The following is a 24275-nucleotide window of genomic DNA, read 5'->3' as shown; positions in this document are numbered from 1 at the left end:
AAGAAAGAATCTCTTTTAAGAACATCAAAAATACAAGTATCTTACATCATAACAGCAGTGCCATATTTGATTCATTCATGTAAGTGCAATACATCACAGGAAATAGGGAAAATCATGACAGCCTTTTTTATGCAGAGTGTGTACCCACCTCTTCCCCACGCAACTGTGTCTGAAGATGCACAAAAACCCTTCAAGTAATAACTATGATTACATTTTCATGAGGTTAAAATTTCGTCCTGAACAAATACAACAGGCCTGAATATAAATGTGCATGCTCAAGTGTCGGTCGGCTAATGTTCCTCTCATCCAGTCCGTCTTCATACATGTTGCATTTGGCTATTTATTGATTTATTTATTCATTCACAGTGTGCCGGGAGTAGAGGCTCTCAGAGGAATGAAGTAATTTCCATTCCCACAGTTGTTTGCCCTCTTGATAAGATGGGGCTGTTTATCTGTCGGCTGCCTTTTCATTAACTTTTGTTTTGTTTTTCTATGTCACCAATCACATTCATGCTATTATGTTGTCCTCTGTTAAATGTTCAAACCCTTAATGCCTGTTTGTCACCAGCCACGGATCAGTTAAAAATCCGTCCTTATTAACTTTCTCCCTTAATAACTAAAATTGACGTGTCTCTGTGACTCATTTCTCAGTTCACATCTCTGACCTCAAAGGAAAGCTTTGACATTTAGATTATGACTCAGTCATCACTGGACACTGTCACATTATAGAACAAAGACATGGAGTACATTTTCCTTCAGCTGTTAAAGGAGGAATTGATTCTACATGTAAAGGTCACTTTAGTTGTCATGGGTAATACCACCCAACCAATAAAAATACTTGAATGATGTCTCCAGTTGCTCTGGAGCAGGAGCTACTTTAAGCTCAGCTTGTGCTTGACAGAAATTCTGCATCACAAAGTGGAAGTAACCAGGCAGCAAGGTCCGAGTTAATGTTTTCTTAAAATAAAAACAGTTGCACAAAACACCCTTAAGTCTTCTCCTTAAGGTTTCCTTAAAACCTTCACCGAAGTATTTAAGGTTTTCTCCTTATCTTAGTCTTATACTTAAAGAATCACTTAAAGTCAGTCAAACCGTTGCACAAAAGACCTCAGCGACCAAAATACCACTGACTCTATCTTAACTGCAACATGGCTAAGTTTATGGTGATAAATGAATAAAATCAAAAGGCCACTGACGCACAATGGGCATGTGGTGTACGCAGGCAAAAGAAGTGCATTGCATTGCAAGTTTCTGCGTTTCTTATGGTTAATTTGTCAAAAACAAGCAAGCAAACAAAGAACAAAGAAATCCTGTTTCCTGCAGGCCTCTCTTGCTCTGGTTAAAAAAAAAAAAAAACCATAAGCCCACCCAGGTGCATTCTGGTCCTATTCCTGCCTTCCTACCTATATAACCTCAGGTGCCCACAGTGTTACCTAATTCATAAACAAAACAAAATACTAGTTACGCAAAAAACTAAATATGCTAAACAAGGAAATAACTAAGCACACAACTAGCAAAAGAAAATACTATCAAATCTAAATAAAGCAAACACCTAGAATAATCAATCAAACAATACTAATTATTAATAAAACAACAATTAAATACTAACAACAAATAAATAGCTCCTACAACCTTGTTAACCTTGAAACCTTGAGATTCTTTGCATCACCCTTAAGGAGTTCCCTCAGCTGAGGAGAAATTAAACCTTACATGTCATACTTTAGTAGAAAAACATAAGGTGATTTGTGCAACCCAAGGTGTTTTGTAGTGGTGCTTTGACCATTGCAAGGATAGCTTTAACAGTTTTGTATTTTCCTGTCCTTAGAATTTGCTTTGCTTGTCTGCCTGTTGGAAAAAGAGCTCATTCAGATGAGAAAAATGGGTTGTTGGTATTTTGGTTACAGCCATCTGAAGGCAGCAGGGCAGGTATGTTGATGAATCTGCAGCTTCCAGTTAAAGAAGTGCCTCGAATGGGAACATCCTTAGTTTTGCGGGTGTATGGGTGTAAAGCAAACAATTGGACCGACTGAAGTTTTGACTTGACGGTGTCAGAGAAGAAATGAGGAAATCAGTTCTAACGGATTATCCTGAGTAGGAAATATCCATGCCAAATTTTGTGGCAATCCATAACCTAAAAACCAAACAACCTCTTTGTAGCACTAGAGGAAGGTTCAGGGGATCACTAATATCTGAAGGATTAATTGATATCCATACAGTTGTACACAGCTATCTGATATCCAATAGTGGTCAGGATATTGCAGTTTGCAACAAAGTTCTGACACGGGTGACGGATGACACTGCTATACATCAAGCTATGCTGCTATCTTGGGTAATAAAAACACAGCCAAATAGCTAGCTAGATCTTAAACTTTAACTTTCCTTTTTAGGGTTGTTGGATTATGTGAGTTATTTTTTTCTTCATATCCGTGACGTGTTTTCAAATTGATCCGATACAGAAAGAAGAAGAAAGAAAGAATAATGTTTGGGCAAGTGAGTAAGCCAGCGTGACTCTTGTTTAGACATTTTCATTCATAAATTGTAGCTCAAAGGCCATTAGATAGAATAATAATTTCACAACATGTGCAAACCAACCAGGAGCGACTATGGAAATAGATTGCAAACATATGATGTGGTTTTGCCATGTGGTTTCTGTCATATTCTCCGCAGATGACTTGACTTTTATGTAGAGCTGTAACAACTTGGTCAGCAGATACTGCAGTAAATCAACAGATTCTGTAGATGCTCTCATCCCTGGGTCAAAGCTCGGTTATTTTCAGTGCACTTGTGATCAACGTGTGCTGCAGCTTGTTCCCATTTAGCCTCTCTGAATAAGGTGAATCCTAATGTCAGTGTCCCTGTGAGTTGCACATAATGAGTGGTGGTTGAAATAATGAGAAAATATTATCACTCTGTTCCTTTGGCTATGATGTGAGTGCAGCTGCAGAAACCACGAGACACTCGGGGGAAGACATCTTTCAAGGCAGAGGTCAAATAATTTCCCCTTTCAGTTGTTTCCTGTCGAGAGGAGCTGGGAACTAGAAAAATACGAGCTGCCTGTCAATCCATGTTTTGAACTTAAGAGCAATTCATAGATAAACTACTACAAACCATTGCTGGCATTTGATGATCCCTGACCTTATTCCTTATCTGTCTGCTCTGTTTGAATTCTGCACCTCAGTGTGGGATGCTGACCTGTGTTTGCCCCACTCTGTGCAGACACAGTCAAAGTCAAGTCAACAGAGACCATGTGTGTCCCGAAAGTGAACAAAGCTGGGTTATCAAGCCCATGTGGTTTCCCCTCGGCTACTTACGCAGTTGTCCTGGCTCACAATAAATGTTATTAAACAAGTCTGCCTTGTGACATGAATGATGAAATCAGCATAATTTGAGAATAAGTGGAGAGTTTTATTCCAAAATGGGTCATCCACCAGTTGAGTACTAGCGTAAAGGTCACAGCGTCTTGGTACACAGGGGTATCCTCAGTCAGAGAGGTCATGCTGTGCCGGTTCACAAGGGTGTAATGACTTTATTGGACATTTTCAATGCTTGAAGATTTCCTCTGCTTCATCAACATCCTCATTCTGCCCGTTGTTTGATTGTTTGACTGAAGTTCAACAGCTCTAACGTGTAAATTGTAATTTCCTACAATTCCTTCCTTTGATTAGTCATTCTCCATTAATCAGTTTGCTATCAGGACTTGAACTGATTCACCAATTCTTTTTTTTAATTTATTTATTTTTTACCTCTACTGCTTCAGCTCGATGGTTTTCCCACAATACCTTACACACTAATCACGCCTCACTTATGCAGTCGTCTATCTAAAGGCCATCAGCCTCACATTCACTCTGCACACTGACACGTGCTTTTCTGCAGCTTCTACAGTGGATACTGAGACTGTTCAGCTTGTGCTATGCAGAGATTCATGCTGATACCAATAATAATTCAGACACTGATGCGTTGTGTTGGTCCTTCATGTGTGTGCAGAACTCCTGGCACACACTGAAGAATGATCAAATAGGAAAAATTAATATCAGTACCACATACTTTGTTTAACATTGTAATAAACCACAAATTTAGGGCTGGGAATCTTTGGAAACTCATAATTCCTGGTGTCATGATATTTTCAGGCTCTCACTTTACTTGTATATATAGTATATATATTATACATATAGTATAGAGGTAGATTTCCATGTGTAGTGTGATTATAGATCAGGTCTAGGTTCTATATTAATACTGTGAAAGTATCAAAGCCTCAGTCCACAGAGAAATGCACACAGCCTGTATTCAGAAACTGAGTCTTAAAACCCACCGTCCAACCCTGCAGGATTTGATTTCTCTGAGTGTTTTACCTGAATCTGCTATATTTTTATTAGATTACTCAGAAAACAGTCAGAAGAGTCAATCAAAAGAGAGTCAATCAGAAGAGAGGTCCAGATCCTCCTCTAGAGGCTCTAGAGGTAGTAAAGCTTTAAAATCGCCAAAGGGGAATGACCATCCTGAAACCCGTGGAATATCTACAAATATGTAACTGTATGATTTAATTCTGTCAACATTATTAATGATAAACAAAAATTAATTTTGGCTTTAGTGAATCGATTCAGAAATGTAGAACTGTCCATACATGTTTATTCACTTAAAATAAGAAATATTGATACAAAGGGTCAACATTTTATGATTAATACAAATGCACTTTAAAGCTGCAATCAATATTTTCACATCGACAGTGGAAGAAGTCACGAGTGATGACGAAAAGAGAGGATTATCACCAACTCTGCAGGTTCCCAACATTTCAGCCACTTTTAGCTCATTATTTTGGATTTATGGTCCGTAACTTTACTATTCAATAGTTCAATGTCACCCAGTCTCATCAAACTTGTTATTATAATAATAATGACAATAATAATAATTTCACAAGGATAAAATAACAAACCATCAACAAACACATATAGACAAATTACTCAAGATAGAAAATAAAAATGAAAAAAAAACAATAAAAATAGAACAAGCAATGTATATAAGAAAGTTGTCAACAGCAGCAGGGCAGATGTGTCAAGCAAGACCGACAGCTCTTTCCCGCAAGAGTTGGTCGAAAGCAAAATGGAGCTAAAAGAGAGGGAATTTTGGACTGATGTTAACTGATACCTCAGAGTGTTTTTTCTTCTTTTGTGCCCTCCGTTAACGCTTTCACATCCGCTATTCTATCTTGCTTTTCCGTCTTTCTTGTCCCTTCATTGTCCACTTGAACGCAGGCAGATCTGCATCGGCAAAGTGCTTTTCACCTTCCACACACACCTTCCATTCTGCACTGGCTTGATTATGCTTGTCGTTATACATCCTCGTTCCATCCTTGTTTTCTTGCTGTAACAACACTGAAATCAGAATAAATATACGTTAGTATAATCCATTAAAATCTGTCTGTCACATATATAAATCACATATATGCATTCATATATACACGTATTTATTGTCATATAGACCAATCCAGCTTCAAGGCAATGTATATTTGCCTCAGTGACCTGTGTGTCTTTGATGTCTGCATGTGAAGTGCTTGTTATTTCAAAGACAGACATTGGTGGTGGGATGATGAGAGATGGAGGCTGGTCCATCTCAGTTGCTCACACAGTCTCTTTGGACCAGCAGGTGTTGGGAGTCCTGCAGCTAAGCTTTGGAGTGATTGAAAAGAAAGAAATATCAGTCTTGTCTTGTAGCTCACATGGACACAGAAGATCAAAAACAAAATTATGCCTTTTTCTTCCAGTCCCGCTGGATAATGTTTGAATTTCACACTGCTTAGAAATTCCCAGCTTCGAGGGCCAGTTTCCCTTCATACCACTGAATACATGAACAAGGTGTACCATTTATTAATTCCCAAGTCCTACAATTATTAGCACATTGCATCTTTGCACGATATAAAAAGTGAAACCATCCTAATTTGCTCTTACTGCATCACCATTATAGAAACTATAATAACAGCTGTTTCTCTACCAAATTTAAAAATGATTTATTTTTATTTTTTTAATGACAGGCTAAATATACAGTCATCTGATGTAAGAAATAAGCAGAAGACTTGACACACTTATGAACAAGCATGACTGTGGCATGTCATCAGGGGATGAAAATATTCTCAGTATAAAAGCAGATTGTTAGAGGTGTGGCCAATCGTTTTGCAAGATCATGATCCGCCTGATCTTTAAATTTCACACTGCATGAGTTCAGATCCTAAGCTTGGAGTTGAATTGATTTGTATCTACAACTTTGAAAATTGCTGTTTTATTTTCATTATTTATCCATTTTGTACTGGTTTAGCTGCAGCTCCGAACCCTGTGGTTGTAAGATAATTTAGCCTGGGTAACATACAGGTGACGGAAACTTTACCATGCCATCAGAACAACAGAGTATTTTTTTCTTCAGTGGCAGTAAACACAACAAATGAACCCACTGATAACTGTGCTATAACTTCACAAGGTTTTTATGAAGAGTAACTTCACCCCTCTAAACGACATGGCTACGACTCACTCACTCACTCACTCTCTCTCTTTCTCTCGCTCTCTCTCACTCTCTCTCTCACACACACACACACACACACACGGACACTGAACCCGTTTGTCATAGTCAGACTGGTTAAAAATGTCACAAACAGAAATGATGTATGGGTTGTCCCTCGAGACGCATGTGGAGACGCATTCTAATAGCAGGTGTGAACTGATGTAGTCTGAGCTGTCCACTTGTGATCGGATCGCCTGATCGCTATTCTGAATCCAGGTCTGAACGAGGCCAATGTTGCATTTGTATCTTATCTGACAGGGAGGGTCCTAACAGAAGTCTGTGGTGTACTTGTGTGCTTCTCTTTGAATAGAGCCATTCAGCAAAAGAATTTGGGTCTGAGGCTGTTTTGACTAGCTGGTTCCTGATTTTGCAATATGAGAAGGAAAATTGTAAATAACCACCTCTCACCCAGCCCCTTAGAATTACACACAGCCTTTAAGGTGATGGTCCCACCTGACTAGCTGAACTCACTGAGTCAGTAGGCACTTGCCTGCGAGCTGTTCTGCTCGGTCACTCTGATCTTTTAGAACCAGTCATAAGTTCTTCATCTGGCCCTGCTGGAGACCAGTTTGCCGCATCTATTAGGAGCGTATAACTTTTAGGAGAGCTTAAGGCGTTTTCTTAGAAAATCCAGCTGGTCAAGCCAGCGGCGTGACTTTAGGGTTTTTCGGGGTTCAACTGGATCCAGACTGAAATATCTCAACATCATTTTGGATGAAATTTGTTACAGAAATCGGTCAATTGAGGATGGATCTTCACGACTTTCCCCTGACTTTTTCTTTTTTCTTGGTATTCCCATCAGCCTCAACTGTACTTTGTGTGTAGTGCTAATTAGCAAATGTTAGCATGCTAACGTTTTAAACTAAGATGGTGAACATGGTAAACCAATAAAACCACAGCATGCTGATGTTAACACTTCACTCAAAGCACTGCTGTGTTTAATTACAAAATTTTAAAAATGGCAGACCAAGGAACCACATCCAACCCCCCGGCAGAAAATGTGTTTTTTGGATGAATTCAACAGTCAAAAGGAAATTTTACATTGAATATTACATATTACAATGGAATTACAATTGGAAAATCATTTCTGTGGTCTTTAAAAACTCTTTCCGTTCTCATTGCTCTCTCCATAACAATGTTAGCAAACCACATATATGAGCCATGTTTTCCTGGGTTTTTTATTTTTTTGTTGTTGGATGCTACTGGTCAGTGCAGGTGTCGGGAGTCACCGTGGCGTCCGTTCAGCCCTGAGGAAGTAACGCTGCTCAGAGGGCATATTAAAACTTCATGTCTTGTAAAAACAAACGACGGCTGAAGCTCTTGCTAAGACTTGTAGGCCTAAGTAAACAGCTGTTAGTGCTAACGTTGGCTATGTAGCAATAGCAAGACTTACAAATAGCTCCTTTTAACATTTCTTATGAGAATTGTATTAAAAATCTGTATGTGACTCAGGCTCAATCATGCATGAAATTAGTTTTATTGCATCGCATGCTATACAAGTTATATGCTAAGTGTGACAACATCGAATGCATGGCAGATAGTGTTTTTCCTTTGATTGTATGTCACACCGTATGCATAGATTTCATTTAGATAGTGTGGCTGTTAAACACACAAATATACACCCAGGAAAAAAAACTGAGACAGGATATGCTCTATAAGAAATATACAGTATTGATTGTGAACTGAACCATGTCATTACACGTTGGCAGTGACAGCTTTGCTTCTTTGATTTTCCTTGTGATTGCTCTTGTGTGGAGATAGACATTTAGAAAGAGAAATAAGAACATTGACCGATCTGTTAGGTAATGCAGCTGATCCGTTGATGGACGAACCTCTCGGGGGAGGAAGATGATGTCAGAATTTATTTTTATTACATACCATAAACATACACTTATACACTAGATAATTATTTTATTTGTACAATACAATTGGGAAAGTTTTATTTTATTTTTTTTAAAGATAATTTGTAGTTATTGAAAAAAATTTTTATTTTTTATTTATTTTTAGATGTTATTTAAGTGAAATCATGTAATTGAAACTTGAAGTTACATATTTCTTTACCTTGCATAATACTTGATGTCATCCTCAGAGCTTTAATCCTCTCTAATCCTTCTCTGGTTGACCTGTTCTCTCCTTAAGCCTTTTAGTGGGACTTACGAGGACACGGTGTGCTCTCCCTGATCATCAATGAAAATGATAATGTCCTGAACGAAACTAGTCTCTTGAGGTTAGGGCTGTCCCAAACGATTTTTCTTTAAACGATTAATCTAGCGATTCATTTTTAGATTATTCGACTAATCTAACCATTATTTTTTTTTTATTAACCTAACAGTAATTTTATTGCAATTAAGTTTTGCTGCCATCTTGACTCGCTGCACCAGGGTGTTTCCTCTTTATGTGCTCGTGCATGACAACTTTGGAGAACTGTGTGCGAGCCTTTTTTGCCGCGTTGCTCCACATGCTCCGTTGTACTGCTAGTAGACGCCGCCATGTTGTTCAAATAGATTACACAGATGCAAATCATTCACGTAGTCAATGACTTCAATTACGTCACCGCGTTGTCCCAGCCCTTGCGCTGCGCTTGTATCCGGGTAAACCAAAGACGATGGACATAAACGGTCCCATTAGAAAGTTCCGGTTTAGTTCTATGAACATTTACCCTGTGTGGTTTTACACGACACGTCGACACTAAAATTCCACGTCAAATAATTTTTATAATCGACAGCGTCGATTACGTCGGATAATTGTCCCAGCCCTACTTGAGGTGTCAAAAAACTGGCTAATACATTTCAAATTTTTTGCCATTTCAAAACAAAAACACAGATGAGAATTGATAGAAGTAACAGTGAGAGTTGCAGTTGAGAAGAACCTTGTCTCGTCCTTACGTGTGAAGATCAATCCAGGACAGACAGTCTCCAGATCAAAAGAGGACAAATACATTAACATTATGAATATTCTCCATTATTGATATTAGTCTTTGCCCTTAAGGACTGAGTGAGGTCATTCAGCTGGTTCACTGAGTTGACATGTATTTCCATCCAACACTTTGGTCCAGAGCAGATCATCTTGACATTTTCTGGCCAAAATTACCATCAAATTTAGAAAGAATGTTTCCTAAGACTGTTGTTCTTTCCTCAAACACTACCACCACATCAGTGTTTCCACTTGACCTACACTTTTGTCAATTGCAAGATTCATCTGTAAAAACTGATGGCTTTGTTTTAATGAAATTCACAATGGTGATCCCCAGAGGATTAATCCTAATCTGGTTGGGAGCCAAGAGACGTTTCCCTTTGTTTTTAACCCCAGCTCACAAAAGCCAGTCCCATCATGCAAGTGAGGAGCGAGCCTAGCAACAAACTTCTTAAGCTCTTGGTATCATCAATCCCTGTGCCAGTAAATCTGTACGCAGTCAAGATACACCTCTTAGTTCTGCTGTACATGAAGTGGGAGACTGTTCAAGGACAAGGCAGAGGCTCAGTGATAGTCGTGCTTCTCAGCACGTCTCTGCTGTGATTACAGAATAAAAGCCCACATTGAGGTGGTGTATATTTTTACAACGTCAGTCAGTGCAGTGCTGTTAGCTTCAAGAAATGTTTCTGAACTTTGTAGTTATCTGAGGAAATATTTGAAACAGTTCATTAAAGATAAGCCTTGTGATATTCTTCATTTTGTTTATTTTTTTTTATCATTGTCAATAAATCATACAATGAATCAGTCTGACTGAAAAGTACTGTCCATGAATCCAAATCCGTCATTGTCCAAAAATGATTAAAAACAAATCAGTAAGCCACACCATTGCAATCAGTCTCTTCATTAACATGAATCCCACATAAACTCTCCTGCTGCTGTGAATGCACCGTAGCCAAATCCACTGCCAAAAATAGTCCCAGACAAATGTACTATTTATTCCTGTTTGAACACCATTTGCTAAAATCTTCAGAACCCAGGAAAGGATTTACCCTTTTAAAAAAAAAAAAAAAAATCAGTAAATGCGATTTACATCTGCAGGAGGAACAGAAAGGCCCGAGGCTGAAAGTTATAGACAGATCAAGGAAGATGGAAAGATTGACACCAGTGTTTATCCTTTAGAGAGAGCTGCTACTGAATAGCTCTCATACAGATCAAGCCCTACTTTTGCTTAGCTCTTCTATGCTTGCTCCTGCTTGTTGTTAATACAGCAATTTATACAGCCACCCGTAGACAGCCACCCCTACTCTAAAGTAGGCGTGGACCGATATTAGATAATATTGAATATCATGATATTTACCACCATATTGTATATTTTTCATTTTTTCATAATATCGAAAAACTGTTTTTCAGTTTTCTGTTTTCCAGCTATAATATTGTATATTGCGATATTCGGACTGTATCGAGATATAAAAACTTGCCCAATCCTAATGTGAAGTGGGGGTGGAGCATGTAAAAATCCTCCACTCCAAATGAATTCGGTGTATGTTTTGATGGAGAGTTACTTCATCTTCATGTCAACTCCATACCTTCAGGCAACAAGGTTCCACATGAAATGGAAGACAAATAACAGTGATTGTTGCTGGTACCGGGCTACACCAGTCAAAGGGCAAAGTCTGTTTGTGGTTTTTGTCGTGACTCAGAATTATTGCTGTTTAGCCTTCGAACATGTGAGCGACCATGTGCAAACGTGTGTACATGCCCCGCTGGGTTTTCAGTGATTCCGAGAAAACATTTGGCTCATCATGTGTCATGCAGCCTTGCCTCGAGAGGTTTTGATGTTTATCCCTTTTTATGCCACTCGGGTTTTGCATGACACATGGCTCTTGGCCCGTCCAACTCTTCAGGAAGAACCCACATCTGACACACACTGCCACAATCAGGGACTCACTGTGATTTGCTGCACTAAGGAGTACACCGGAGCGCTGTGCTGAGCTCATTAACCTTTGTGGTGTGTGGAGGATATTGCCACCTTAAAGGATATGACTCACAGTGCATTCATGCTTTCAGGGCCAAGAGCGTTCAAGGAAGCTTTACTACCAGAATTACTACTACATCCTTTATGTTTATATCTACAATGAGGATTCCTTCCCCTCTCTGTTGTTACTCCCCTTTGCACTGCTCATTAATGAGTTACTCTTTAAGTTGTCACAAGAGTTGTCACATGTATTTATGCTTTTTATCCTTTGAATCTAAAACACTGGCAAAGGAGAAAGGAGCTTTTGTCACCAGCACTACAAGACATTGACTGAGATTTTTCTGCCTCACGGCAGGGCCAGCAAGTTTAACTTTTAAGTCATATTGACAGACTGGGGCTCAAGTTTATAGCACTCGAGCCTGTATTAATGAAAATACAGTTTAGGGTTTTGAAGCAGTGTATTCATCTATATTTTTATATATGTCACATAGAGTATCTAACAAATAATTCCGTGTGTGATTTGTGGTGGAGAAATATGTTGTCTTTGTATAAAGCCATTAGTTTACGAGTTCATCAATCAATAATTATTGTTCATTGAAAAGTTAAAGTTGGTTGGTTATTTAATAAATCATTGGTTTACATTAAAAGTCACATGTGTATTTTCTGTCACAGTGTTTTCATGATTAAAATCAAACTTTTCAGAGAAACTTTAACCTAAAGAATTTGATACTAATATTTTTACCCCATTCTCCTTCCTCTCTTTACGTTTCTGCTCCCATTCTCTTTCTCTTCATTCTCCTCCCATCTTCTTCCTTCCAATTTTTATTTCATACATCCTGTTCTTTTATCTTCCTTCTCCTCATCTTTCCATCTTTCCCTTTCTCTGTCCTTGCAGTGACAGGAAAGCCCTTTTTCATAGTGTCTAGTTTCTCCCACCGCTGGTTGTTCGGCTGGGAGGGCTGCCGTTTCTACGGCTGGGCCGGCTTCTTCTTTGGTTGCGGGAGCCTCATCACGATGACCATGGTCAGCCTGGACCGGTACCTCAAAATCTGCCATCTCAGATACGGTCAGTATCTCCTTTATTATTATTATTATTATTATTATCCACCCAGTTCTGCTATTGGTACATCGCCAGCATTAGCATTAACAGCTGTTTATTTACCAGTCTTGTGTTTACAAGACAAGAAGTTATAATACGTCCTCCGAGCAGCGCAACTTCTTCAGGGCAGCCTTGACGCTATAGTGACTCAGTATCGGAAAGTGACGAAATGGGCAGACTGGGCCAGAGTTAGTAGCTGGTTAGCATGCTAACTTCGGGTAGAAGAAAAGAAGTGATAGGATAAGCAAAAAAAGAATTGGCGTTTCTTTCCACCGCTGGAGATTAAATAAATTAAGTTTGAACTTGCAACATTTCTTCTGGACCGGTAGGTTAAGTAAACCGCTGTTAATGCTAACGCTAACGATAGCTATGTAGCGATAGCAGAAAGATTAACAACAAACTTGTCTCTTGCCCAAAGGTGAGCAATTACCAACCCCTAACTGGTTTAGTGAAATCATTTGTAGTTGAAACACACATCTCACACAGCTGCACAGCAAAGAAGCAGGGACACACATCTTAAAGCTATGCCAGATTAATTTACATGATCAACACACCGCACCAGAGGTCAGAGTCAGAAGATAAGGTTGGAGTGTGACAGTTTAAAAATAGGTTTTTTAATTATCTATCTCACCACTAAGCCATCCATCATTCTACTTCTCTTTTCTTTCACTCCCAGGCACATGGCTAAAACGCCACCATGCCTTCCTGTGCTTGGTGTTTGTGTGGGTGTATGCAGCCTTCTGGGCCACCATGCCCCTGGTCGGCTGGGGGAACTACGCCCCCGAGCCCTTCGGGACTTCCTGCACACTGGACTGGTGGCTGGCCCAGGCCTCTGTGTCCGGCCAGAGCTTCGTCATGGCCATCCTGTTCTTCTGTCTCATCCTCCCCACTGGCATTATCGTCTTCTCCTACGCCATGATCATCGTCAAGGTCAAGTCTTCAGCAAAGGAGATCTCGCACTTCGACGCCCGTATCAAAAACAACCACAACCTTGAGATGAAACTCACAAAGGTGGGTGAGGGTTTGGAGGAGAGGTGGCCATGAAAATAAGCAGAACAAAGTAACACTGCTACAGAGAGGAAGTAGAGGAAAGAGGACATGACATGATTTAAATATTGCTTTGTATCCTCTCCCAGGTGGCGATGCTGATCTGTGCAGGCTTCCTGATAGCCTGGATCCCTTATGCAGTGGTGTCAGTGGTGTCTGCGTTTGGTGAGCCAGACTCGGTGCCCATTCCTGTGTCTGTCATCCCCACCTTGCTGGCCAAGTCGTCGGCCATGTACAACCCCATCATCTACCAGGTTGTGGACCTGAAAAACTCCTGTGCAAAATCCTCCTGTTTTAAGGTCCTGAAGAAACGCAGTCATTTTAGAAAGTCGAGGTAAAACAGATTTTTCTTGACTTTATTGCTGATTTAGTTGCACTTGCATTCGCTGGCTAATCACTGGCTCACTCGCTGCTGTGTGGCTATCAGCTGACTAGATACATAATTGATGTTATGGACATTATAACCTGACACTTCACACACTTACTCTGCTAATAGGCTCATGTCCGTGCTGTATCTCCTTGCTGTATGCCAAGCTTTTGCAATTGTCACAATCTCCCGCTGGAATGGTTGTTTTACTTCAGGTCTTCAAGTCTATGTTTCACCCGTTCCCAATTACCCCAGCCTCCCTTCCTGTATTTAAATCTCTGTGTTTTCCTCATTCTTTGTCAGTTTGTCCGTATTCCCTCGTGTTTACCACTGATATCATTTGAATTTTTTTGTTTTTGTTCCTGTTCATGTTCCTGTGGATCACGCTGTGTCTTGCTACCTCAGTGCGGATCTCCTTCTTTTAGTTTCCTGCTTGCATATCTAACTGAACTCCTGTTTATCCACCCCTCCGCCTGTTTTCCTTCAGGTATTACACTGCACTGCGTCTACCTGCCTTTGTGTGTGTGTCTGCATTTGGATGCAGAAACCACTGAACCGTGACATTCTTGTTGTTATGTTTCCGTTCATATATCATTATGTTTATTAAGTAGGGATTAGTTCTCTCTGCAGAATCCTTGTTTTTTAAGCTTCTTTGAACAGTAATGCCTTTTCCACCAAATCTGCAGTGTTATAATAATTTACTATAAATTATTAGTTGATAAATAAAAAAGGTCTCTGACTGAACTCTAATTAAAGAATTAATTTAGTTAACCCTTATTTCACCTCTCAGTATCATTACGCAAGCAGGAAACCGCTGAATACCCTGGGGTTCATTGTGTGGCAACTAGTTTATTGTAATAATCCTTTTGTAATTATTGTGCATGGTAAAAGTGTGTACATGATATCACTATGCCTCAGGTTTCCATCACCCTGAGCATCATGGGAACTACAGGGCCAAACCTTGAAACATAGTGCTCAAATGGAAATTGGAAAACAAAATCTATAAAACTGACTTTTTTTTTCTTGTCATTTTACAGTTTTAGTACATTTTTTGACATATAAGGTTCATAATGCACTATCATCGTTTTTATAACTGTAGACATGGACAGTTTTAAATTATGTAAAACATCACATTTTGGCATAACCGCACAATAAATGAGAAATACAACAATATGTGCAGTAAGACTGTGGGCAGTGCAGGGGTTCTAATCGTTTGTCGTTGTCGTGAACTGAAACACCGTTCAGTGCGTTTAATTGAAAAACTGCACTTCTATATGTTTCTCAAGGACGTCTGACAGAGAGCTCTGTTTTTATTGTTAGTAACTTCACCATCGACTTAAGTGCAGGGAGTGATTTCAGCTCGTGTCATGTCCATGTGTGTGTTTACTTATTTGTTACACTTAGTTTTCTGTTCTTTAACTTGTAAAAGTTAGAAGTAAATGGTTAGAGGTAAATTTGCACAGTTTTATGTTCCCCTCCAGACATGTTTTAAACTCTGTAAAAATACTCTGCTGTGATTAATATTTTCTTTCACATGCTTTTCACACATAAAAAGTGAAGCTCATCTACTCTTACTTACTCTTACTTACTTTCCTCATCGAGAAAAATTCTGGATCAGACCTTATGCCCCGCCCACCACCTGCTTGCTCCAGGTTGACAGGTGAAAGATGAAGATGAAGAAACATCAGAGAGACTCAGCCACATGTTTGAGCCTCAGTCAGACTCAGACTCAGATCAGGAGTCTGTTGAGACCAGAATCAGAGACTAGCAGACGTATCAGAGCAGTTAGCGCAGTTAGCTTATTTTGTTAGCTTGTAACTGGCAGTAGCTGACACAGAGTTAGTGGTTGTGCTAATGCTAACTCTCGCTCTCTGTACTGGCAAGGTTTACAGGTCATTGGTTCACTGCAGTTTGAGGTGGAAATACTCAGCCGTGGTGTTGACTGATTATTTCTCATTAATTGTATTAATTAAAAAAAACAAAATAAAAACCATCATATGGATGTTCACAAGGTGAAACGCTTGATTTTCATCGGAGGGGGTCTTTAAAACAAACAAACACTGATACCTGCGTTCTCTCCTGTTTTCGTGTCCCTGCAGGTTCTACACCATCTCTGGCTCGTTAAAGGACACACCACCAGCCAAAGACGCTCACATCGAAATGTGAGACAGACACTTTAGACTGTGTGAACCCCCCCCCCCCCCCCTTACCTATTTTACTTAGGACAGTTTGCCATGTTCCATGACCTCCGTGCCCTGCACTTTCCCAGTCACACGCTGCCTGTCATCTGCTGTGACACCATCAACTGCTCACCGTCAGTCTCGCTGCTTGTTTTTACACCCAAGCTGGAGTTTCGTGCTGCTCTTCCCCCACATCTTTCCCACAAGGTTTTTCCTCAATCTGTGGAGTTTTAACATTATTTGTACAGTGGTGATGACATTCAAGTGACATGTTGCGTGGACTTCTTTACTTTCATTTTTCAGTATCGCAGACACACTGTCTGTCATGCTTTGAAAAACAAAAACAAAAAAACAAAACAAAAACACGCCTGTCACCGGGGCGACTGACTACACTGTTGTGACAACAGTATGTGGCTCGACTCAGGTTTGAAAACTTAAGAAGATTCATGTGAAATCTGGAGCTATAACTCGGAAAAGAGTGAATACGCTATAAGAATTTTTTTTGTTAAAATTATTTTCAACGTGTCTTTAAAGTTCAACTGCAAATTAAAAAAAACTAAAAAACGAGAACAATATGTGAGCCATCTTCAAATCTGGTTTGGGTGTAATCGTCATGCACAAAGTTGTATTTTTACTGTAGCTGCTCCTACACCTGTGGCTTGTATACTGACTACACTCATCAAGCACTTTATCAGGAACACCTGTGCACCTGCTTAGTCGTGCAATTATACAATCAGCCAATCATGTGGCAGCAGTGTGATGCATGAAACAACAAAACATCCAGTGAGCAGCAGCTCTGTGGACAGAAACCTTGTCGATGAGAGAGGACAGACTGGTTGGACTTGACAGAGAGGCTACAGCAGATCAACCGCATCTCAGAATGAGGACCATGTCGAACCTTGAGGATTGATGGACTACAACATCAGAGGGCCACGTCAGATTTCACTCCTGTCACCAACAACAGAAATCTGAGGCTGCGGTGGACACAGTCTCCCCAACGCTGGACGGGTGAAGACTGGAAAACGTACACTGGTCTGATGGATCTGGATTTCTGCTGAGGCAGCAGATGAATCCTTGGATCCAACCTGACTTGTGTCAACAGTCCGGACTGGTGGTGGTGGTGTAAAGATGTGTGTGTGTGGGGTGTGTTTTCTTGGCCCCTTTAAAACCAATCAATCACAGTTTGAATGCCACTGTCTGAGTACTGTTGCCGACCATGTTCATCCCTTCATGGCCACAGTTCACCATCTTCTGATGGCTACTTCCAGCAGGATAATGCTCGTCTCAAACTGGTTTCATGAACACGACAGTGAGCTCAGTGAACTTCGCTGGCCTCCCCTCTCACCACATCTTTGGGATCTGCTAGAACAGGAGATTGTGCAACTGACAAATCTGCAGAAATGATGCGATGTGGTCACGTCAACATGCAGAACAATCTCGACACGTTGTGGAATCCATGACACGAAGAACTGAGGCTGTTATGAGGGCAACGAGGGAGGAACTACCCAGTATTAGTTTGGTGTTCTAAATAAAGTGTTCGGTGCATGTATTTCAGAGGACACTGAATCTCTTCAGCTTATGTTCTCATCAGATGTTAAACTGCACACAAGGAGACATTTTGTGAGTCAAATCAGTGAAACCGAGACTTTGATATTGCTTTTCCAGGGTATTTTTGCAGAACTTATCAAAAGCTTTTTTATTCCTGAGATGAGTGTTCACGAGTGAGCTAAACGGCTCAAGGCTTAATGCTTCACGAGGAAACACACACACACACACAGACAGACAGGATGAGTGCACTTTACTTGCAAAACAGTTCATTATGCACTGACAAGAATTTGGTGTTACACATGTATAGTATATGTTGTGGAGTTTTGCAGAGAAGTGGATGGACATACAATATTCATTCAAAGAAACAACTCCAGACTTTTATGTTCTTGTATCGGAAAACAAAATTGACACAAGAACATTTATGGTTAATTCAGGAACCGTTTTTAATCTGTGTTCACACTTTCTTGTGGTTTTTTTTTTTTTTTTTTGCCAAAGCCAGAAATAATCATTTTTTTTCCCATGATGCATTAAAGAAATCGCTGTGGGAAATGCACTCATTTTGTTTAATGCCAAGAGTTAGAGGAGAAGACGGATACCACTCATGTTTTTTTATGAAGGTAGAAGGTAGACAAGGAGGCAATTAGCCTAGCTTAGCATAAAGACTGGAAGCAGCTAGCTTAACCATGTTTTTTTTATTAACACATTGTATCTTGCTTTTTTAAAGCAGCTATTTTCTAAGTTTTGCTATTGCTACATAGCTAACGTTAGCATTAACATCTGTTTACTTACCAGTGTAGAAGAAATGTTGTGAATTCAGAATCAACCTTCATTCTTTTACTCACCAAGAGCTGTCTCCAGAGATGTAAAGCAACGCTAATGTTAACTCGCCTCCTAGCTCCAGCTCCATAACTAAGGCTTTTGGAGATACATGAGAGTGACAGGCTGGTATGACCTGCAAGACAAGTTTCCTGTGACCAATTTGGGACAATGAAGCTAGAATTAACATTAGCAAGCTAAACTGCTAGCATGTCTACAGCTGGATGGCCAATATTGCGACGTAGAAGCGGTCAAACAATACAAAAACAAATTGGCTTTATTGTGTTTTTGCTTTATGGACTTTTTCTTGGTTTACAAGGACTGTTGTGCTCAGCGTTACCTTCCTCTAACCTACTGAAACGTGGCCCGCTGAACCCTTGTATTGCAGGTCTTAGTGCTTGAAAATTGAAAGTCTTGTCTGAACAGTTAGATGTATCGTAGTCTCCTATGGCCAGACTTATCTCCACCTAACTGTGTAAATGTATCCCAGAACATCTTTTCCTTTAAATTCAATACTTACTTGGTTTAACGTCTTCCCTTTAAAACACACCTGGGTTCTCATTCATAAAAATGTTCTTTTTAATGTTCATGCATACACATATCTGGAATGAACATGAGCAATATTTAAAGAAAAAAAAAAAAAATCACTTACTGCAGATTGTGCACGTCTGTCGCTTGCACCTTCACGCCATCATTCATAAATTGTTGAAGGTACTCGATCAAGCTTTTCAGTGTCATCCAGTGGGTGTGAGGGAGTAAGTTAAAATAAGGGGAAGGATCCTTTTGTGACACGAGGCTCATGCAAAGGTTGGGTTGTAATGATCAAGCCTGAGTTATTTCAGCATGTAAATGACCTGAGGACCACGAACCTTTCCACGTCAAGTTCTGCAATACAGGTTCCTGCAGTCACACCTGGTAGGATGAGAACTGGTTCTAGATGAAGCCCTCTGAATGATGAAGAACTCTGCAAGTTTGTTCCACAAATTCAACCTACCACCACCTAGACCATCCGCACCCCTACAATCCCGATCGCTACATAAAGGGACCAATGCTTCCTCCAGTGGCACTGAATGTTGGCAATGGACATCAAATCCTGAAGTTCAGAATACTCCAGTATGGACATGATGTCTATGGCCATTGGGTTTGAAAGTTGTCACTTTACTTTCGGTAAAACAAATGTAATTTTTTGAAATTGTGTTGGGTGATTAGACAATCTATACCAATGGAGAAGATGATTCTACTTTCATCATTATATTTGGACCTACCTCAAATACTGCACTAGACAATGTCAAAGCAATCAGTCATAGTCACAGTAAAAGACGGCATCAAAGTGCAGATCTTTTATTCATTTGGCTGATTCTCAGAACATGTGGCCAATAAACCCTCCTGTACAACATTTCTTCAACAAATGGCTGCAGTTTCGTTGAATTCTCTGGTAATATGGGACCTTTTCTAGTGCAGCGATGCTCCTTTTGCTGCTGAAAGTTGTATGTCATTGTCTCGCTGTGCCTTTTGTAAACATGCCACGTTGTTCCTCTTTTGTTTTCCCATGTGTGTCTGCACTCAGCTCAAACTTAAGTGTTTGGACATGTCCTACTGTCTTAAACACCTGACTGGCCTCTATTATCACTGCAACACACATAAGTTAGACACTGTGGATTCTCTAGCAACTCTTCAGTGTCACTTATTCAAGTCTAAATTTATCCACTGGATTTACACACTGTGTCTTCGCATCAGTTTTGTTGTGTCATTTGTGTTGTTATAAATTAGCCCCTTTTTTTTTAACCCTCTTCTGTAACGTCTTGGGAATATCACACAAGTAACCAATACTTAGCTTTTGTGCACAATTCTCATTTTGCATATATCCTAGTACATTGTGTCCTTAGACCCCTGTAAAACACTCCTGCACCAAACCTTTTGCACCAGCTCAGTATTGCTTTGGTTCTGCACTGTCTACTTCTATACAGCTTGGACCCTCATAGCTTGCTGCTTTGCCCATAATTATTTATGTGTAAATGGAGAAAATAATATCCTTGGCTCAGATGTCATGTTATGTAATTTCAGTCAGGTCTGTATGAAGCCAATGTCAACATAGAAGCAACATGGAAACTGATGTTTAGTTTTCCAGAGAGCACACTGTACTGTGTACTGAGAGTCAGGACCAATACTGCTAATGTTTATGCACAAAGTAAAGCATTATATCACTGGCCGGGGAGAGTTTCATATCTAAAGTTTGGTGAATAATCATAAGCCTTAATATTTCACATAATAAATATTAGAAATCCTGAACTGAGGTGACCTGGCCTGTTGTTGTTGTTGTTGATGATGATGGTGATGATGATGGTGGTGGAGACTATGATGTCCCTGTTTGGCATCAAATTGAATCTCAGGTATTGGTTGTTAGTTGTCTCGGTCTGTTTCTAGTCTGTCGGTCGATGGGGAATGTATGGGAGTTACGTTTGTTCCAAAAATGTTCTTACACACAGGCTCAATACTGTTGTCAGAATTTACAATGAGATTACTGTTGTTTTTCATCTTTGTGTATCACATTGAATTATCGTTGCACATTGTTTTGACTTTGTACATATTTCCTGTTTAATTCTGTCAATCACTTCTGTTTATGAACGTTATATCCAGCTACACAGACGGCAGCAGTATTACATGTGTTTCATGATTATTATTCATTTTGACTCACAGATATAATGTAACGGCATGCAATTATTTATTTACCATATTCCATGAACACACTGACATATAAACCACAATAAACTGTTTCACTCTATTCAAATGTGCAGCTGGATTTGCTGTTTTCTGATTTTATCATCTTTTTCATGCACTGATGTCACCTGAAGGTTTTGTGACGTCGAGTTAGATTCATCGGTCACATGAGTTACAGTTGTTAGTTGGTCAGAAACTGTCCGAGGACCGAGCTGATAAGTAGAGCTGTGGGCCACATGGAACCACATACAGTATTGTAAATAACCTGGATGACTAAGAAATCTAAAATGCATATTCATTCATATGAATATGATCATTTAGTCTTTATTATCCTTTATTATTATTTATTGCACACACATACACCTGGAATTTGCCCAGTCTGATCTGTCGTCACTGCTTTTTCACTTAACTACACAGGGATCTAATTATTGTTCTCAAAAAACAAATAATTTGTCTTTGTGCCTAAGGCTGGGAGATATTCAATATTTTTCTTCTTCTTCCTGAGCTCATGAAAAGAAAAAGGAAACAATGAATTTATCCTATCAAGTATATGAAACTCCTAGTCGCAACATTTGCTTGCTTTTACATATTTTTTTAATGTACAACAAAGCAAGGAAGATGGGAAGATGGTGTTTATGGCTTTATTTTGTGATTTTAGAGTGACACGACAGAATCTATAGATAAATGAAAACAATGATAGTCACACAATGAATGTACAAAGTCAAGACAATATACAATAATATGTATAAATAAAGATGGAAAACAACAGTATGTGCTCTTAAGAATAAAAACAGAATATAGCCATGACACTGATACCTGATGTACCCCATACACTGTCCACCTGTGAGTACCAAACACACCAACTGTTCACTTGTATGCAGTGTCAAGTCCAGTCGATGTTCAGTGTGTTCACCCTCGCTCTCTGAATTTGTATTTATTTTTCATGTGATATCCATATGATTCTTTGAGACTGATCTGCGGACAGTTTAAAATTGGAGCACATGATTTGGTGAACACGGTGCAAACAACAGTAATGTGCTTGTGAGGCCGAGAAATCACTCATTTATTTATTTTATTATTTTTATTCTATATTTTTTTTTATTTCTTTAATTAAATTCAGTGTTTTGTGTGGTGATTTTCGGATCTATCTGAACATGAAAATAATAATTTTCATTTTTTATTTTTTTTATTTCTTTTTGGAAAGCTGAACTCACAACGAGCTCTCACAGATGGCCTGGCTAATATTTACCGTTTTGTTATAATATTTGCTTGGGTTTGTGATTGATGTGATTGAATCCAACATGTTTGATCGCTGGCAATATTTACAAAAATCTGTATGAATATGCTCGAAGAAGAATTTGTTCTGTATTTCCAGTGTTTGATAATGAGGTTTAGAATGACTGGTAGTAAGTATCATATCATATCACGAGATACACTGGTGAAATAATCTATATTTTCCTTTTTCCTAATGTGACTTGGTATCTGTAGGTTCCAATAAAGAAACATGTTATTTTCTTATACACCAGGATCTGTCTATTTTTCACATTATTGTGCAGGAAAAAAACAACTGAAATTCTGATGGGAAAATCCCAGGAGATAAAGAAGTCACATAAAATCACGTGAATCACTCCAGTGAGGTGTTATTGTGTATCTGAAGCACCATATGTTGCACACTGACTGTACTGTTTTATCACCTACTTTGCAGTGCAGATTTCTGTCATGTTCTGTAAAGTCTTGGATCGAAGCTCAAATAAAGGTGCAACAGTGCACGTACATGTGAATGAAATGTGTTTTGCTCCCTCTTGTTTCACTGCGTCTCTTACAGCTGCTCCCTTGAGCCAGACACCTATGAATCAAGAAGAAGTGAATTTCATTATTTAGCTTGGATTCTTGGATGGTAAATGACTCCCTGGTTTCCATTACGAAGACATAACTACTGTAGTGTCAGTGTTTAGTGTTATTTCTGAGCTCATTATGGACAAGTAATGACTTTTAAAGGCCCTGAAAACCTATTTTCTCAATCAGCTTCTAACTATGAGCCATGAGCTCCTACATAAGCACAAGACTTTCTGCCAAAGTGTGAACAACTTTGATTTTCTTTCACTTGTGAGATTCGTGTTTTTACTCTGTCTTTTCTCACTAGGTGAAAGTGGGCGGGGCTCAGATCATCCAATTAACCTGCATGTCTTCGGACTGTGGGAGGAAGCCGGAGACCCACACCGGCACGAGGAGAACATGCAAACACAGGAAGGTCCAACCTTCTTGCTGTGAGGCGACAGTGCAAACCACTGCGCCACCGCGCTGACCCGCCTAAATTAATAACAATTAGAGTTAGTCTTGAATATTTCATGATACAGATAGACCAAATACTGGGTTTGACTTTTAAAGTGTTCAAATATGATTAATAATGATTGTCCACAACTTATACTCCATATTTCCTTTATTTATTGTCCAGTCAAGTCAAGAGTTTCTGATGGTCTGCACCAAACACAAAGATTTTATGTTGTGTAAGAAATTATTTATGTTGTGTAAAAATTACACAACATAAACTGCTATAAATTGTTGGTAATTAGTGAAGGAAAATCCCCATGAGCCACATTTAGTTTGTGTAATGTGTTTGTTTTGTACTCTCCAAGAAAACAAGCAAATAACAAGCATGTGAATCACATGTGAGAAGCTGGAGGAATACATTTGGACTTTTGCTCAGTAAATTACTTAATAAATGACAGTTATTATTATTTCCCATATATATCCTCTGGTGTTTCCCTGAATCAAAGTCATTTTGGGAAGTTATACACAAGAAATGGAGCATGTCGTTAAATATTCGTTTTGTATAAACTATTATTTGCAAGTTCTGGTCAACCTCGAGAGAAATGATAAACCGAGAAGTGAGTCTGTTGAAAATATTAAGACTGACGGCTTTGAAATTAATTACTTAGTAGTGGCTGCAAATAACATCTCCACAGCTGTACAAATGGATAGAAAGGATTTGGCAAGAAAGACTTTATGAACTAAGAGGTCACATTAAACTAAACTTAATCGGTTCGTTTATAGTACATCTGCATG

General features: G+C 39.3%; 1 protein-coding gene across 1 annotated transcript in view; it reads left to right on the top strand.

Annotated features, from left to right (window-relative positions):
* Positions 1 to 22729, top strand: part of opn5 (opsin 5) — a 56648-nt gene extending 33919 nt beyond the window's left edge. Inside the window, exons 4-7 of the mRNA XM_056363531.1 lie at positions 12330 to 12500; positions 13210 to 13544; positions 13670 to 13914; positions 16047 to 22729. Of these exons, the coding sequence (XP_056219506.1) occupies positions 12330 to 12500; positions 13210 to 13544; positions 13670 to 13914; positions 16047 to 16113 (818 nt within the window). The 3' untranslated portion in view covers positions 16114 to 22729. The remainder of the gene's footprint in view (positions 1 to 12329; positions 12501 to 13209; positions 13545 to 13669; positions 13915 to 16046) is intronic.
* The last annotated feature ends 1546 nt before the right edge of the window (positions 22730 to 24275 follow it).

The sequence above is a fragment of the Seriola aureovittata genome, chromosome 19, assembly GCF_021018895.1.
Source record: "Seriola aureovittata isolate HTS-2021-v1 ecotype China chromosome 19, ASM2101889v1, whole genome shotgun sequence".
Lineage (NCBI taxonomy): Eukaryota > Metazoa > Chordata > Actinopteri > Carangiformes > Carangidae > Seriola > Seriola aureovittata.
This window is presented reverse-complemented; position numbering and strand designations above follow the sequence as displayed.